The following is a 16,706-nucleotide window of genomic DNA, read 5'->3' as shown; positions in this document are numbered from 1 at the left end:
TAAAGCACAGGCAGAGGGGACTGATTTGATAGCCCCATAAATGACTCAGATGCTACACTGAAGTCTCAATATGAGCATGAAATACCACTGCAGCCATGCACASAACCACTGACTCTGAAGCGTATTTCTACACACAGCTTACCAAAGGTCTGGGTTTTGGACAGCACTTCAAAACATGCTCTCCCAGCTTACCCAAGAGACTCAGGGAAACAGTAACTGACTTGCCCACAGTCTGTGATGACTGTTTACCTCAGCTGTCCTCAAAYATGACCATGCACTTTTGAATAAATTGACAAATTTCACAATGTTATTTAACCAGTTATCTTTTTCACATTTTTGGCTCAACTTGAAGAGGTGGGAGAATAATCCCAGTGGTCTGTAATATGTTTTCCAACTGCACTCAAAGTCGGTCTTCATTATTTCCCCCTTTCAGCTGCAGTAAATATTTTTCACAAAAACACACTATTTCACACCTAATATGGTGCTATCTTTCTCCATTCTTTTTCTTCCTCTTTCCTCACATAGTTTCCTGGTTTTTGTTCCCCCTTTAAGAAGCACATTGTACCTACAACATAATGCATCTGAAAATAATAATCCCTCCTCTGYCTTCCCCCCATGAGAGATGACTTTTTAAATAAGACTTAACTCTTATTTTTTCTTAGTAAACCAGCTACTCCAACATGTAAAAGTAGAAAAACCCCACACAGCTGACAAGTATTTGGTTTTTACAATGCTCTCTCTTTCARAACACATTAAAATCAATTGCTGAAATATTAAGTAATTTTTTTCCCAACAGATATGAAGGTCTGTTTCTAAATGAATCTGACACCAACCACCACCCCAATATTTAAGAGAATTTTTAGTAACATACAAAATGTATSAAAGGAAAGACACCACATGTCACTATGTACTGCTCTAAGAGCATCGAAGTCCTTGCCAGGTTTTTCAGATGGCAAAGTCTCAGGCTAGGAGAGYTAACCAGGAGCAAGTTTGGGCAGGGGAAGCCAGAGGCACAGACAAGGAGTGCAACTGATAGTGCTTAGGCAGTGGCAGCACCACCAGTTGGAAGGGAAGGAACACAGGAGCTGCAAGGGAAGACATTTCCAAGTGAGGACAAGGCGCCAAATTTAAAATGCACAGCACAGCACCTTGCCTAAAATCACTCCTGCAAGGACAACGAGCAAGCTTTATTCTCTTGCTCTCTCTTTACCTCAAAATAGCATACTCACTCAGTACTTCTTTCTTCCTACATCCAAACCTGATGACTTCTCAATATGCCTACTGAGAGAAAAAAAGAACAGAAAATATGGACAGCTTTTTTTTCTGTTTGTTTGCAGAGGCCTAACTTTCCCTTTTTTAAAAGGAATGAATTATGAAAAAAAAAAATCAAAGCCAATATCGACACTTTCTGCATGATCCACTGTATTGAGCATTCCCAGACTTGCTTTTACAGGGCTTGCAACGTCCTAGATCCYTCATTTTCAAATCCCTTTTAATGACAAGTAACATTAATTTATGACGCTATCYCACTTTCAGAGATAAAATTGAGACCTAATTTGTTTCCGTTCTGATGAGCAATAAAACAGAATATGAAAGTAAACTTCCACGACTGACATAAAATAACCTGAGCATCAACACTGGAGCTCTTCCTCTTTGCCATTCAAAGCAAGAGTGTTTAGTGTCACTTGCATGTAAGYTTCAGTTTACAAACACTGAGAAACACATCTAACCCAGCATCACTTCTCTAAAGAAAGGAGAGTATTTCATGAAAATGTTGGAATAAAGACTTTTTGGGAGTAATTTCTACTGAAAAAAGGAAACATTTTGATGTCACCCTTCAAAAATGTGAAGTTGTGGATTAAAGAATGGGTTTAATGCAAAAATGTTCTGGAATAGAGTACTCTGAAAGGATGCTGGAAAGTAACAGAGTCAAAGACAAGCAGTCTGCTCTATGAAAGGAAGATGAGCCATTTCTTTCAAATATGAGGTACAGTAYAGTTACACTGTACCAGCTGATTCTCAGCCTCTGACTTCCCCTGTCATCCAGAGCAAACTTTTTACAGGACACTGTATCCAGCCTGTTTCCTACGATCTCTCCACAAATACTTCCATCATTTGAGATTACCCTCCAAAAGTCTAGCTGACTAGCCATTATCAGCTCGTATTTCTCCAGATGTTTTGTGATCTCATCCTTTCTTAATGTCTCTAGCATCTTTCCTACCACCAARGTCAGATTTATGGGTTGACAATTTCCTGGTTCCTCCCCAGTCCCCTTTTCCCAGAACAGGACAAGCAAAATGAAAGCAACCAAGAGCTAGAATTGCAAAACTATTGCCCCTTGTGTTGAAAAAGAGACACACAAGGAAAACCACAAACTGACACAGCTTATCTTTTGTTTCCAACAAGAAGAGCAACAGATTTCCCTATAAACCCAACCCTTCAGCTCTAGCTGAGCAGCATCAGCTTCTTTCCCTCTGTAACAAACTTCCCCATTCCGTTCCTTGTTCAGCCCCGCTTCATTTTTTTGTGAGGCCTCTATCTTGTTTCTTACCTTTCCATTCCCCCCAGCTTTTCCTCTGAAGCAGCTGTGCTCTCTATAGCTGGCATCTTCAGAATTCAGATGGCTCTTAGGATCCTTTGCATCAAGTGTCAAAGCCATTCTTTGAAATACTATGAAAGCCAGACGATCCTTGAACTAATCTGAACCTCAAAGGTTGTGACTATATCGGTCACCAAGACAGTGCATCACTACATCCCAGGGACAGACAGAAGCCAAGGTAAAACACAAAAAAAACACCCCAAAATAAAACACACACACACACACAGAGAAAAAGAGGTAGGGAACATGGTGAGAACAGAAAAGAGAGAAGAAAGAAGAGGTGAAGAAAAACAGCAACAGCACAGACCCCTGCCTAAAAAAATATATCTGGTCATATTTTGCAAGATCCTTTTTGATTCACACTAACAGAATACTGAACGTATGAACCTGTACTCAAAATAACAAAGCTGAAGTTCACCATCTGTGCTATTTTGTTAGAGAAAGTTAAAAGAGCAACAATCAGCATTTTATTCCTGGTTTGTATTTTACATATGGATCTTGTACTCATGTTATGCAATGAAGCTATAGGAAGACAAATCACAATGGGCCACTCRTTATTTATTAGGTTGTCTGTATCACCCCATTCACTACAGAAATAATTCTTTAACCAAAAAAAAAAAAAAAGTTTTATTTTCAGAAGTGGAGTAAGTATCTTACGTATTACTTCTTATTTAACGGCCTTTTTTAGTTTTGATCGGCTTGTAAGCCAGAGACTCCAWCAAATAGTTTTACCTGCCTAAAGTCCACAGAAATTGAAATTTGGAGGATATGTTTTGGTTTTCATGGTTAAAATTACTATGTTGTGTTTATATACTATTTAAAAACAAAATAGGTCTGCATTTCCTGCTAAGTATTAATGGACGAATACAGAGGTCTCTCCTGCTCCCTATAATTRCTTCAGGTTTCTCAGACTGAGAAATCGAGATTTTTCTATTTCCTTTTTCAAATGTCAGCATATATTYTTCCCTCCCCCTCATTCCCTGCCTCCAAAAGACTCCTTTTTTTCCATACAAGTTTATGCCCTAATAAGAAAGCCGGACATACTAGGGAGGACAGAGATGACAGAGTATCAAAACACACAATCCCCTCTTTGTTAGCCATGCAGAAAGACTTTAAAAAAAAAAAAAAACAGGATGAAGACTGAAAACAATAGAAGGACCTTTATAAACAGGGAACAGAACAGAAAGATGCAAGACATCCAATGAGATCTTTAAAATGGATCAGTAAAGCAAGTAAAATACACTTGGGCACACCTCTGTTATGCAAAAAGCTCCCCACACACAACCAAAATTAAGGATCCTCATAACATACATTCAGAAAACCCATAATCTCAGAGCCCAACAAGCAGCAATTTGGGCAGATAATTTTTTCCTTCTCCCCTCATATTCAATCACAATTATAGCACCTCCGCATAGAGCAATTTCCCCCATCCTTTCCCACTAAACAAAACCTTCAGCATTAACACAACCAGGGACTGCATACCCTGGATGCACACACACAGTAACCAACCCTGAGCTCCTTCACWCCTCCTACCTGTGTGTTAGAACAGTTCAGCCATGCAGTTATACAAGGAGTGGTCAGAAACTACTCTTCACACAAGAGTCCATCCTGACTGGGATTTGAGTAACAGCACCAAGCACTGCCAATGGGGAGGGGAAAGTTCATTCATGAATTCTTCTATTTCTTCCTGGTTGAGGTTAGACATGTCATGGACATGACTGGCCCCTACACAAACAAACATCTGCACCACTGGAAGCAGAGCTTCCTTTAAGCGACTGACTTAAGAGAATTGCCAAAAGCTCTTGGCTAGGCAGCAATGCTCAATTTCATTTCTCCATTTGTATTTTTAATCTTGGAAACAAAAACATAAATGTAAAGCATGCTGACAGAAAAAACCAACCCCACGGTTCTAGAAAGCCCTGCTACTTCCCTGCCAGGCCAAAACACCTGCTCCTGCTAATGATGGCTTTATGCTTACTTACACCTGCTATCCAGAAGGGCTCCAGAGCACTTTGCAGCCTGAGTTACACATACACAAATCATTAAAACCACCAAAATGAAGCCACTGCTGAGGTGAGATGTAGCAACTGTTTAACTGCACACAGCCATGCTGTTCAACTGCTCAGGACAGGAACTAAGAGTCATCATATCCAACCAAAGCTATGRGGAACGTTAGGTTAAGAGAACATCATTGCCCAATCTGGATTTCAGCCAGTCACTACCTAAAATATTTGCATGTGGAAAGCCCTGGGATCTTTAAAGAAYACATGCAGTGCAACCTTTGGTTTTAGAAATGATCCAAAAGACAAACAAAATATATATATGTTTCCTATATCTGAAATCCCCCCTTTAGTCCCTCCCTGCACTAATTATTGTTTATGCCTTGACTTCAGAAGTGCACCGTATCAGACATCAGTTTTGGAAAYATCCTGTGGTTGAAGCACTTGATCTAGCAGAGCCAGCAAACTGATAGTGTCTGACAATAAATGTAGATTATTAAAAAAGAAAAGATGCTTAACGAAACACACGCGCATAGAGTGGATCAGTTACTCACCAGCAAAGACACAGCCAGAAAGAGCTGAATTTGTCAACCCATCCCTAAACAGCTACAAAAACCAAGAGAGTCCCAGAGCTGACTCACTGACAGGCTGAGAAGATTGCTTTCTAAAAACCTCCTCGCAAGGACAACGCCRAATTAACAGTAGCGAAGTCAGTGGAGTGGAATGAAATAGGTGTCATCACACAYACCGAGAGGGCAAAAAGGCATTGGGAAACAGGTTAAAAAGATTAGGAAACCCAGCATCCAAAAAAACGCCAAGATACGTTTAACTRTTTGGGAGTTCAGGCACAAATCTGCAGCATCAAATATGCAGAACATGCACAGTAACATTTTGAAAATGGAAATGTGTTCAGCACATAATCTCATCATAATATTATCAGCAAATCATCAGAGATAATAATCTGTTTCTCTAAGGCAATTTTAAAACAACAAAAAAAAATCAGATTGGGAGATATGGACATCTTTTACTAAGACCTCCTCCAGAGGTCTCCTTACTTGAAAGCAGCTTTAACGTAATCCTAGAAACAACAGAAATTCAGTTCCCAAAAGTAAACACAGATAAACCTGAAATATTACCTGATTGTTTCGAAGTTTCAGACACATCTGCCTCTGAATCATCCTGACAATACCTTTTTCATACTATTTAAAATGAAAGTTTCTCCCTCCGATTTTTGTACAGTGCTCCTCAAAATAACACTTTTTTAAAATTACAGGTAAGTGCAGAAGAATTGCAACAACAGATAGTTAAAAACTCTCAGCCTAAAAATATTGTTTAAAGCTAAAAAAAAGCTTCTCTGATTTGAAGAGTTTCTAGATTCAYAAATGGGAATGGGAAGTGTTATTTTGTGTTTCTTTCTCCTATTTAATCCAAACACAGAATAGTTCTCAAATACTCTATCAGAACAAGGCAGCCTAGGTACACCAGAATTACTGAATGAGCTAYTTAAGCTAATGAGCACAAAGGTGTTTCCAACTGAAATAAACCGGAAMAAAAAAAAAAAAAAATCCTCCCCCTGCCAAAAATTGAACAAAACATTTGTAGAGCAAGCATCAATCTGSTACTACACTGCATATCCAGTTGGTAGAAATACATGCTTCCACCCTTTTAAAATACATATTATCAACATGTTTTCTGAATTCCTAGAAATTTCTTATTGTTAATGAAGAACCATCAGCCTTTACCAAGGTTATAATAACGTATTTCAAATTTCTTCCATAAATAATTACACTACACCTTTGCACCTTCAGGCAAGTTGTTGCAAACCCTCTAGAAAAATCCTGAGTCTGCAGAACCATGTAAGCTTCCCTATTCCTGGAGCACACAGAATCTGTTTTTGGTCCAAAAAAATGACACTATCATGGAAAGTACCTAACACGGCTCTCTCCTTTCCAAGAAACAGTAGTAGAATACAAAGAAACAGGTAAGTCAAGCACCATATAGGATCAATGCTGTGGTACTTGAAAATTAACACTTCCCAAAAAGCGAACCAACTCACTGTTTYAGGAAGAAAGCATGTAAAAAGGCAAAAAGTGCAATGATACCTGTGACATTTTTCCATTTTGCCACTCTGTCAAGAATAAAGACTTTTCATAAAAATCAATCATGAGCGGTACTACCAAACTGCACACTGCAAAAACTCAAGGCTATTCTTCCTGTCCAGGACACTGGTACCAACAGGAGTTGAGACACAAACAGGAGCAAATTCTCTAGCAAGTCTCTTTAACAACACAGCACTATTCACAGAATACAGGCACATTTTTCACTGTTCAAAATATTCACCTAAATTCTCCCTTCTAATAGAAAAAGAAAAGCTACAGACCTACATAAAAACCAAAATTATTTACTACGGTTTAACCTCTAACAATCTAAGTAGCATCTCCCTCAGTTGCAACCTTTATCATAATTTTCAAAGCCATTGACACCAGTTCTTGGTGAACACACACACACACACACACACACACACACACAAGAAAACGCCTTTGCATGCATTTTCTAAGCCTTGAAAGAAAGTAGGCATGCTCCCTATATGCTGTTTCCCACTAGGATGAATGGGAAGATAATGGATTATTTAAAGACATGCTGCTCAACATTAGACAGACAGAGACTGTCCAGAAAGGAAGAATCACTTACCTCGTTTGTGAAGCCAGCCTTCCTTCACTATCGCTACTTCATTCATAATGGCAGGAATGTCTCTTGAAAAACCAGTTTATGCCAAAAGATCACTGTTGAAATTCTTGAACTCCAGCAGAAGGCTCCACAAAAGGAATAGGGTTTTTTCTCCGTTTTCCTCCTTCCCAGTTATTTCTAAAAGAACCAAAAGAAGAATACRCCATCATCTCAAAGCATCTCACAGATGTACAGCAAGGGATACAGCAGGGAGTAGCTTTGATTGCTGGGTTGTTACTTTGGGATTTTTTCATTTTATTATTATTACAAATCTTAAATAAGTGCTTAGCTCTCCACAAGAATTTTTCTATCTTGGTGGGTGGAGGAGTCAAAATATGGGCTTGCTGAAGTCCTGCTTTTTCACTGAGTAGGCTGATGATGGGCAGACTCACACCACTATCAGATGCTGTTTGAATTACAGGTGGATTCAAGATCTTACCTACCAGACCTTCACTGCTGCAACACCATCTCATTCTTTGCAACAATTAAAAATCTGAAATATCACAAAATCCAGCTTTCAATGTTTCTTGGTAAGGAAGATTTCCAGAACAGCTCCTGGAAGGTTTCTTTACAGCCTGATAGCAGTCCATTAACCTGAACACAGCATGTCTTRGAGATAAACCTTTGACAGTAAACATTCCTATTCAGCTTCAGATTTTCCTGCCTTCWGCATCATCCCCTTACCACACTCAGATCTCCTTGACTCCCCAAGAAGTGTCTTATCTACCTTTGATATCTGTAACTTCTACCTCTCCTAGAGGTATACAAACAACCATAGATAAACTCATGTACCTTTCAGTTATCCTAAATCAGCCCTTGGAGCACTCTGATCAATGTTACTGCTCTTTCTTAACCTCACTGCAGTTTGCTGTTGCCTTTCTCACAATGAAATATACCCAATCCCAATWTGGGATTTTTACTCCCTGCTTTATGAGACCAAGTACCTCTCTAAATAGCTCAAGATTGCTGTATCTTACTSGAAGTGTGCCTTGCTCATGGCTGACTACCACAGAAACAATCTGTGCATTTCTCTCCCTCACTGAATCTAATCTCTTCCCAAAAGCATTAGTTTTTATTATTTTTCCAAATTGAATCTGATAGTTTTTCTGATTGTAGTGCAAATGTTCTCTGCTTTTCTTTAATTCTTCTGTGCTCTACAATGTGTCCTCGCTGCCATTCAATTTGGTACTACTTCAGAGATCAAAAAACCTAAATGGTGGCAAATTCCCAGCAGTAACCAGAAAGTTTCATAAACCCAGCAGCATTTGTAAACTGCCACCAAAGACCTGGTTTTTACTGGAGTCTCTCACCAACCACAGAAACATCACATTCTCACCTAATAAATATACACCATCTCTGCATGCATTTGGCAAGCGTGCATCAATTATCTCTGAGCGTGCAGGTGATAGCCATCCATCAGAAATTAGATTAAAAAGCAACTAACTCCCCATAATTCACTAAGACACAACACTGGATGGAAGAAACAGGTGGTCAAAATGAATCCAACCTAGAACTAAAATCCCAGCAGGGRCAGAGGGCTCTGTACCACACATCAGAGTGCTCTGAAACAGCGTTCAAAGCTCGAAGCTCAAATTTGAATAAGGTTCCATCAATGCCAGCAGAAATGGACAGAAGGAAGGAGGTCACTCCCCTGACACTTTGCCTACAAACCTACACTATTTGTTACTATTCCTCAGCTTTTCCCGTTAACAGTTTATGTTGTAGCTCTCCCCAGAAACAAGGTGAGTTTGGTTTTTTTCCCAAATTACAAATCTGCCGATCTCACTAGTTAGAATTATCAACACGATGAACCAGATGTTTGCCTTGAGGGAGGGAAGACACACAAAAAATTACACTGGAACAAGTGACATGTAAGAATTCCTTAATTTCATAAATAAATATGAGAACACCGTATGCTGCAGAATAGAGACCAGTAATCCACAGCTGCCAGAGATACACTGGAAAAAACTCCTATAGCTCTGGAGCAATTAGAACAGAACCTGACAAACACAGCAAACTTTCTTTTTCCTTTCAAAATGGCATGCACAATAGCCATGCAAGCTAGACTTGCCTGCTGACGTCAAAAGACCAGACCTCACTTAAAGGCTTGAGCAATTTGCAAAGTGTTGAACAAAACCCCCAAGATTATCACAGYTTGAGTATGGAAATGCAACACCCAGGTGTGAAAGTTAACGCTTCTRACCTTGTGTCATACGAAGTGCAGGGACTGTGCAATCCTACTCTGCAYGCTGAATTCAACCATTTAGTGGCACTGAGCAATCAACATCCTTTCCAATAACCATGCATAAAAAAGGAAGGTACAAGACAAATTAGGATGTAGAAAGGGCAATACTACTATTAAAAACATAAATGAGTATGAAGTACTAAAATTCTCCCATCTGCAGCTAACTYACTCCAGGTTTTCCTGGGTTAACACTTGCCAGGATTACCACTTGGCAGCCTCCTGCCTGTCATCAGCTAAACTGTCATCTAATAATCCAAATTTGAAGGACAACAGAGCCAAAAAAAGCAGATCAACAAAGAAATCCAAAGTTCAGAGGAACTACTTTTTCTACTCTTTGTGGTGTCCAAGCAGCTTGGATTGCCTTTTCCCTACCATCTCTACCCGAGAAACATATCCCACTTGCTATTGCAGCCATACTCTCAGGGATGTGTCTTTACCTGCCCACCTCCTTTCAGGGGAGAGGGGTGGTAAAAGAGGGTGGAAGGTATTGTAAAGAAGCCATGGCACAACAAATTGGGAGAACATGAAACATCTCCTGACACAAACCTGCAGCATGGGTCCCTTTCATTCAGTCCTTCAGTCAGCCATGTCAAAGCACTTACTTCACACAGGGAAACTGAAGCTATTTTTAATTTGCAATGCGAAGAGCTGGGGATCCCTACTCACTGTCTAACAAGACACGGTTCCAACAGCAGCAAACCTGCTTTATCTAGTGTATTTCAAAATACACCTTCAAGCTGTGCCTAATACATCTATTTCAGTAAGACACGTTATTGAAGACAGTGGCAGCAAGCAAGAGTAATTTCTCGGAATAGAAGAGCAAGTTAACTATAGGTCAATGTACTACTGAAGATGTGTAAACCAGAAAAAGTTCCTTTTCCATAAAATCGTTAGAGGGGAAAAAGAAAAAAAAAAAAAAAAGGAATGATTACAGTCCTCATTTATGGCCATCTAGGAATGGTTCCCAGTGAAGAGAGGGCATCTGAGGTAAGTATGACCTGGCTGCTCCAGTCAGTGTCCGCACAGGACTGAATACTGTCAAAAGCTAAACAACTTGGTCTTTCTCTTAGCCTCCTCTTTGCTTGTTTTTCAACACACACTTCTGTAGTACCTTTTTAAATACTGAAATAGTTCTCACGCAGCTGAAGTGCTGTAAATCATGAATGGCACATCAGCATTGTACCATGGTGACACTGGTTTTGCGTACRTATTAATTCCTTAAAGGCTATTAACTTCTCCATAAATAATGAGATAGCTCACTTCCCTAGGCACTGCAGCAGCGCAACCTGCTTTAAGGAGTCAGTCAAACCAACCATCCAACAGAAGGTGGAGCAGAATCGTCTTTTCCGTATTTGGGAGAGTTGCGTTAGAGCTCCTTCTCTCGTTCTCTTCTATATATTATGCTCACCTTCTTTTTCCTCWAAGGAATCAAAAGTATTAATCTGTCTTTCCTGTTCTCTTTCCAATACGAGGTTTTATATTCATTTCCACTGACCCCCTAAAGCAGATCAGAAGGAAAAGGAATTCTTCTGTAATGTTGAAGCTGAAACTAAAGCATAAGATGTAGGAGCACCGATGGTAATCATCTCATTTTAATGAGGGAGAATGTGACCCACCAGCCTCAGTCTTGGCACGTCAGACTGTGTCCACGCCGTACAAGTTAACCCAGATCAGAAAGCAGATTACAACAAAGCATTCCCCTGGGCTAACACTTTGCCCTGTCACACCACCAGTTACCAATGCCCACTGCCCTGGTGCAGCACATTCCTGCTTCTCCCAGGACACCGTGAGCCCAAAACTGCTGCACATCCTTACATGCTCTCATAATGCACAGCAGCAGGACCATGCAAAACAGGATCCATCCGCCCAAGTTTAACTGCTGTGGCCACATGATACTGTCATGAGAGCAGATGGAGTACGCAGGAACTGGACTGGGCCAGGGTGGTGCGTTCGTGCCCGTTACATGGGATGCCATGAGCAACCTACGCTCTCTTCCCAGTACAAGCTCCCAGCTGACAGCCAACTGCACCTAAACAGCACAGACACAACAAAGTTGGGCTTCAGCCAACGTTTCAAGTGGAGCGTACAGATAGATGTTCCCACTAGGCTTTGACCAGCGAAGTACATCTCCTGCRTTACGCAAAGCCTGCCCTGGGTGTTTCACGGGAGCAGCAGTGATTCCAATGTGCTCAGGGCCCTCTGAGCCTGCAGTAGCTTCACACCATGACCCAGTTACCAAATCTGGGCAGACAGCTTTCAAGGAAGCTTACAAGGACCAGGTTGTTCCACCATCTTAGCTTCCYTCACAAAAAGGCATTGTGGGCCACGACTTAGGTGTGGTCACCAGTATTTGCTACTATTATGTGCTGTGTGTCGAATGACACCACATCTAAACTGGAATTTCATGGCGGCAAGTGCAGCTGATCACAAGGTTCAGAAAGGCTTCTAAGACACTAAGTTATGGGGAAAGTAGCAACTGGAAAACAAAAATCTCTACAGCCACATCAACTTTTTATTTTTTTTAMATCTGTTAGCCTAATCTAGGTTTACAAAACTGTAATTTGAAATATTTGTGCTCTCATGCCTTTGCTGATCAATAGAGAGGAGGTTAATGCTGTTCAAGTGAGGGGCCACAGTTACGACATCCAACTGTCCATGCTGCAAACACAACAACAGTTTGATAGGACAAACTAAACTACCTATTTCAAAACAGTGATGGCAGAAAAGCAACCTCTTCACACTCCCCTCTGCAGCCCAGACAAAATCCTCTTTATGCTCCCAAACAAGAAGAAATCCTTTTACAGTTTATGCTCATATAATTCAAGAATTGCACTGCTCAGAACTTCTGTACCAACCTGAGATGTACTTAATCAAATTCCATTTTGAAGTATTTGTAACAGAAGTTTTGTTTTGTCCCCAAAGAAATCAAGTCAGTTGTGAAACTACTTAATAGTTAMTGTAATCACTTACAGGACATTTTTATAAGACTGTAAGTGAATACTGGAGCTAAAAGTGATTTGCGGACAATGGATCAATTCTTAAATTTGATTTGCCACTGCTGCACACCAAAAAGCAGTTCTATAAACACCACACACAACACAAACYCTCCTGTTTAAAAAAATCAAAGGTAGTTCCACAGTGTCTTTAAATCTGCTAACTCAGACAAATGTTGTGACTGTCACCATGAAATTAACTACTACATAAAAGTAATTACTAGTCATGCAGTATGTCAAATTTATTTACCTGCAAACAAATATTCTTCAGCATTAAGTGTTAGTTACTCCCTTTTATAACTGTATTTTGAAATGTACATCCCTCCTGTGGTATCAATGAAACCAACAAGCACAAATCATGGATTTGCTTCTTACACGTTAAAGGTGGTAGGAAAACAAAGCAAAACAGTTYAATATTTCCCCCAGGGGTGGCTGAGGTGGGGGGACGAGACGACACACTACCGATAAGGTGCAAGCTGTATCTGCATCAGCAGCGTCCTGTCAGCAAAATATATTAAAAGTGCCAGAACGTTTATATGCTTGATTATGTGTTTTACAAAGAAACAGACATAAGTCCTACAAGTCTCTAAGAACATTTCGGCAACTGCAGAATTTCACCTGGGGGGGCGGGGTGGGGGGGGGTGCATCTGCAGACAGCTCCCTACATCTCTGCAAAACACGACTGCAAAAAAAAAAAAATCAAGTCCACAAGCGCTGCACAGCCACCTACACACGCCAAATGCCCACGGAGAGAATCACACCCCCGTCGGCAAACACTCAGTGGTCCGCAAAGCGGAGCTGGGCTGAACAACGCGGCCGCAGAAGACAAGGGGAGAAAATGGGGGCGGGGGAGGTGGGAAAATGGGGGGCCCTCGGCTACTTTGCTCGCCGTTGTTTCAGAAATATCACAAATCACCCCCCAGCCGCCCCCACCGCCGTTTCCCCGGGGGATGCTCGCGCAAAGGCCGGGGCAGGCCCGAGGGGAGCCCCCCGCCCCGCCGCCCTCTCACCCACCGCATCCCCGGGGAGCCAACAGCTTCCTGTCCGCTCCGGGCCCGCCGGCAGCACGGACCGACCGGCCGGGGCCGCCTGCAGCCCGGCCCTTCTCGTCCCCCACCCCGCCCGACCGTGCCCGGGGGGCGGCGGGGCAGCCCCCGCGCGGGGAAGGCGAAGGAGAGCGGCCGCCCCCTTTCCCGTCCCTTCCCTTCCCTCCCGGCCCCGCACAATGCGGCCGCGCCGAGCAGGCCCCGGCCCCGGCGCTTCCTTCCCCCAGCCCTTCCCAGCCGGGGAGCGGGTCACTTACATGGCTGAAGCCCGGGGAGGAGGCGGCGGCGGCAGGGAAAGGGAGCCGGGGAGGGAGGCAGGGGAAGGGGAGGGAAGGGGGGAGCGAGCCAGCGAGCGAGCGGGGGAAGGGGGCGGCCGGCGAGGCGGGCGGGCTCTGCGGCGGGCGCCGAGCGAAGGCCTCACTGGGCTCCCGGCAGCCGCCGCCTCCTCCTCACCATCCCCGGGCGGCGGGGCGGCTCCTCCTCCCCCTCTCGCAGGCGCTCGGCCCGTGGGGCTCGCACGCCCGCTCCGGCTGCCGGCTCGCCTTCCCCGCCGCTCCGCCCTGCGAGGCCGCCCCTCGCCTCGTTCCGCCGCCGCCTCCCCCCGCACCCCCGGGCCGCCTTCCCGCCGCCCGGGCCGGGCTCGTCCCGCACGCGTTTCCGCGGCGCTCGCTCACACCCTGCGCGGAGCGGCYGCTGGCTCCCGCCGCCGCTTGTCCCCCGTGCCGAGGGGCCGCCCCGCTCCGCTCCGCGCCGCTCCCCGGACGGGGTTCGTGGCCTCGCCACCCTCCGAGCTCCCACAGCGCGGCGGAGCAGCGCTCGCCAGCTCGGCCCCCTCCGCCCACCCGCCGGCCCGGCCCCAGGCCCCGGGGGCGGTGTTTCCTGGCCTCGGGCGGCCCGGTGTTCCCCCTTCCCCCGGTACCGTCCCGGCCCTGGACCGGGGCGCTGGGGGCGCCGTGCCCCGTCGAGGATGTGGCCWCTCCTGACTCGGCCTATGAACCGGCTGCCTGGAGCATGGACAATTTCATAGAGTCACAGGATCAAGTAGGTTGGAAAGACAGGTCATCGAGTCCAGCCTATGACCGAACGCCACCATATCAACCAAACCATGGCACTAAGTGCCACATCYAGTCTTTCCTTAAACACCTCCAGGGACAACGACTCCATCACCTCCCTGAGTAGCCATTCCAATGTCAAGCGCCCTTGCTGTGAAGAATTTCTTGCTAATGTCCAACCTAAACCTCTCCCGGTGATGCGTAAGACTGTGTTCTCTCAYCCTGTCACTGATTGCCTGGGGAAAGAGACCAGGCCCCACCTGGCTACACCCTCTTTTCATGGAGCTCTAGAGACTTATAAGATCCCTCTTGAGCTTCCTCCTTTCCAGGCTAAATAAATACCCTCAGCTCCCTCAGCCGCTCTTCTTAAGTCTCTTGTGCTCCAGACCCTCCATCAGACTGGTTGCCCTTCTCTGGACAAAGGGCAACCCCAATAAACAGGGACTCAATGCCACCATAGGCAAGAGGCCCATGCAACCCCAGCATTTCAGACTCTAGGAAGAGCCAGGCTCCTTTAAATCTCTTGGGGTGCTTCCAGCTAGCTCCCCCAAAATCATGGGATGCCATTCCTGATTCTCTGAGCTCAGAGCTTTCCCTTGCTCCCATAAAATACCAGATGATTAAATGAAGAGGTATCACAGTACCTTGGTGGATACTCCAATATTCCTTTCCACAGCAGGCAGGTTGCATTGAAGAATTGCCCATGGAGGGCCCGGGGTAGTGATTCTGGATGCTGCACTTGAGACCATCCTGTTCTCATAGCACGAATAGCTCAAAACATCACAAATTGCTTCAACCATTGCTTACAGCATCCAATATTTTTGTAAGGTTTTTGAGAGCCATTCTGCTCTAAAAAACAATGTTGTGGAAACATCTTTAACAGATTAACATTATTCCGCCCTTCCACTATCAAAATTTGTCTTCTTTGGTCATTAAGGGATTTTGCTTCTTCTCAAATTGACAGTGCCATAAACATTAACTGGGCTGTAAGAACTGATTGGATTTCTTCAGAAACATACGATCACTGATGATCACATTTCTGCAATCGGAAGCTGGCTGGAATTTAGGAAACAGCACATCTTCCCACAGTTTTGCACTGTTGGCAACATACAAGTGCACAAAACGCATTTACAGCAGTAAAGCTGGGGAATACAGCTCTGCCTTTACTAAACTATTTGATATAATAAGAGGCTTTTTTACCACATCATTTTGATGATTGTCAATGTTTACTGAAATTCACTTTCTTCTTCCGTTTTGATCAGTTAGGTCTGACTGATTGTATCTGTCATCAGGGTTCCTGAGAGTCAAATGGATTACTGGATTTTGGATACACTGGTGTGCTAGAGGAGCCAAAGACAAGACAGGAGAAAATGCTTCACTCTTCTTCATGAAGGTGAAGAAAGAGTAATGCTTCCTTTCCCACCAATGTACAGAGCAGTTCCTCCTGGCAGAGCAGCTACACCAGYGTGGGATTTTCTGTGAGTCACCTTTAGGTTTACTGGGGCATATTTCAGTACAGTTTTAAAAATGTACCATTCAGGCAACTTAGCAGAATAAGCAGGCCCCGTTGTACTGGCCCAGTTACCCAGGGCAGAATGGAATAGCTGTAGGAACTCTAAGATGTAAAGGTAATGGAAAGGAAAAATGTGGGTTTGTGATTGCATTTTGACCTACCATGCATTACTTACAAAATACTTAGTGTGTATTAAAATGTAGGTTGTTCTTAAAGATGTCATTTTAATTTAAAATTAAATTCATCATCAGTGTGCAAAGCTTGCAGGCAGCTCAGAAGATATGCATTTTACTTAACAAAAACGAGGAGAAAATTAATTTATCAACTGATTTTGAACCTTCMGGCTGTTGCTACATACAGAAGTAAAGAGTGAATGGAAGTATWGGAGTTCACTGGCTGTGAGACACTTCTGTCCAGGCAGGGGGATCTCTTGTAATAGATCTGATTTCAGGAKAGCTTTTATGCCTTCCTGGCAAACCCTGTCCTGATTGATAAGCTCCAGGCTGCATGGTGTGCAAGGTCATTAGAACT

At 43.6% G+C, this 16,706-nt stretch overlaps 1 protein-coding gene across 2 annotated transcripts in view; it reads right to left on the bottom strand.

Moving 5' to 3' along the window:
- Nucleotides 1-13,952, bottom strand: part of AKT1 (AKT serine/threonine kinase 1) — a 77,686-nt gene extending 63,734 nt beyond the window's left edge. Inside the window, exons 1-2 of one of the 2 annotated variants that reach the window (XM_057384703.1) lie at nucleotides 13,868-13,952; nucleotides 7,291-7,464 (exon numbers count right to left, since the gene is read on the bottom strand). In XM_057384703.1, the coding sequence (XP_057240686.1) occupies nucleotides 7,291-7,336 (46 nt within the window). In that variant the 5' untranslated portion in view covers nucleotides 7,337-7,464; nucleotides 13,868-13,952. Of the gene's footprint in view, nucleotides 1-7,290; nucleotides 7,465-13,578; nucleotides 13,655-13,867 lie in introns of those variants that run through there. The other variant, XM_057384704.1, reaches the window with a different exon arrangement.
- Between the last annotated feature and the right edge of the window lie 2,754 nt (nucleotides 13,953-16,706).

The sequence above is a fragment of the Malurus melanocephalus genome, unplaced genomic scaffold (genome assembly GCF_030028575.1).
Source record: "Malurus melanocephalus ecotype Western Australia unplaced genomic scaffold, MMel_1.1 scaffold_738, whole genome shotgun sequence".
In the NCBI taxonomy this organism is placed as follows: Eukaryota; Metazoa; Chordata; class Aves; order Passeriformes; family Maluridae; genus Malurus; species Malurus melanocephalus.
Note: the sequence above shows the minus strand (reverse complement) of the source record. Positions and strands in the feature narration are given on the sequence as shown.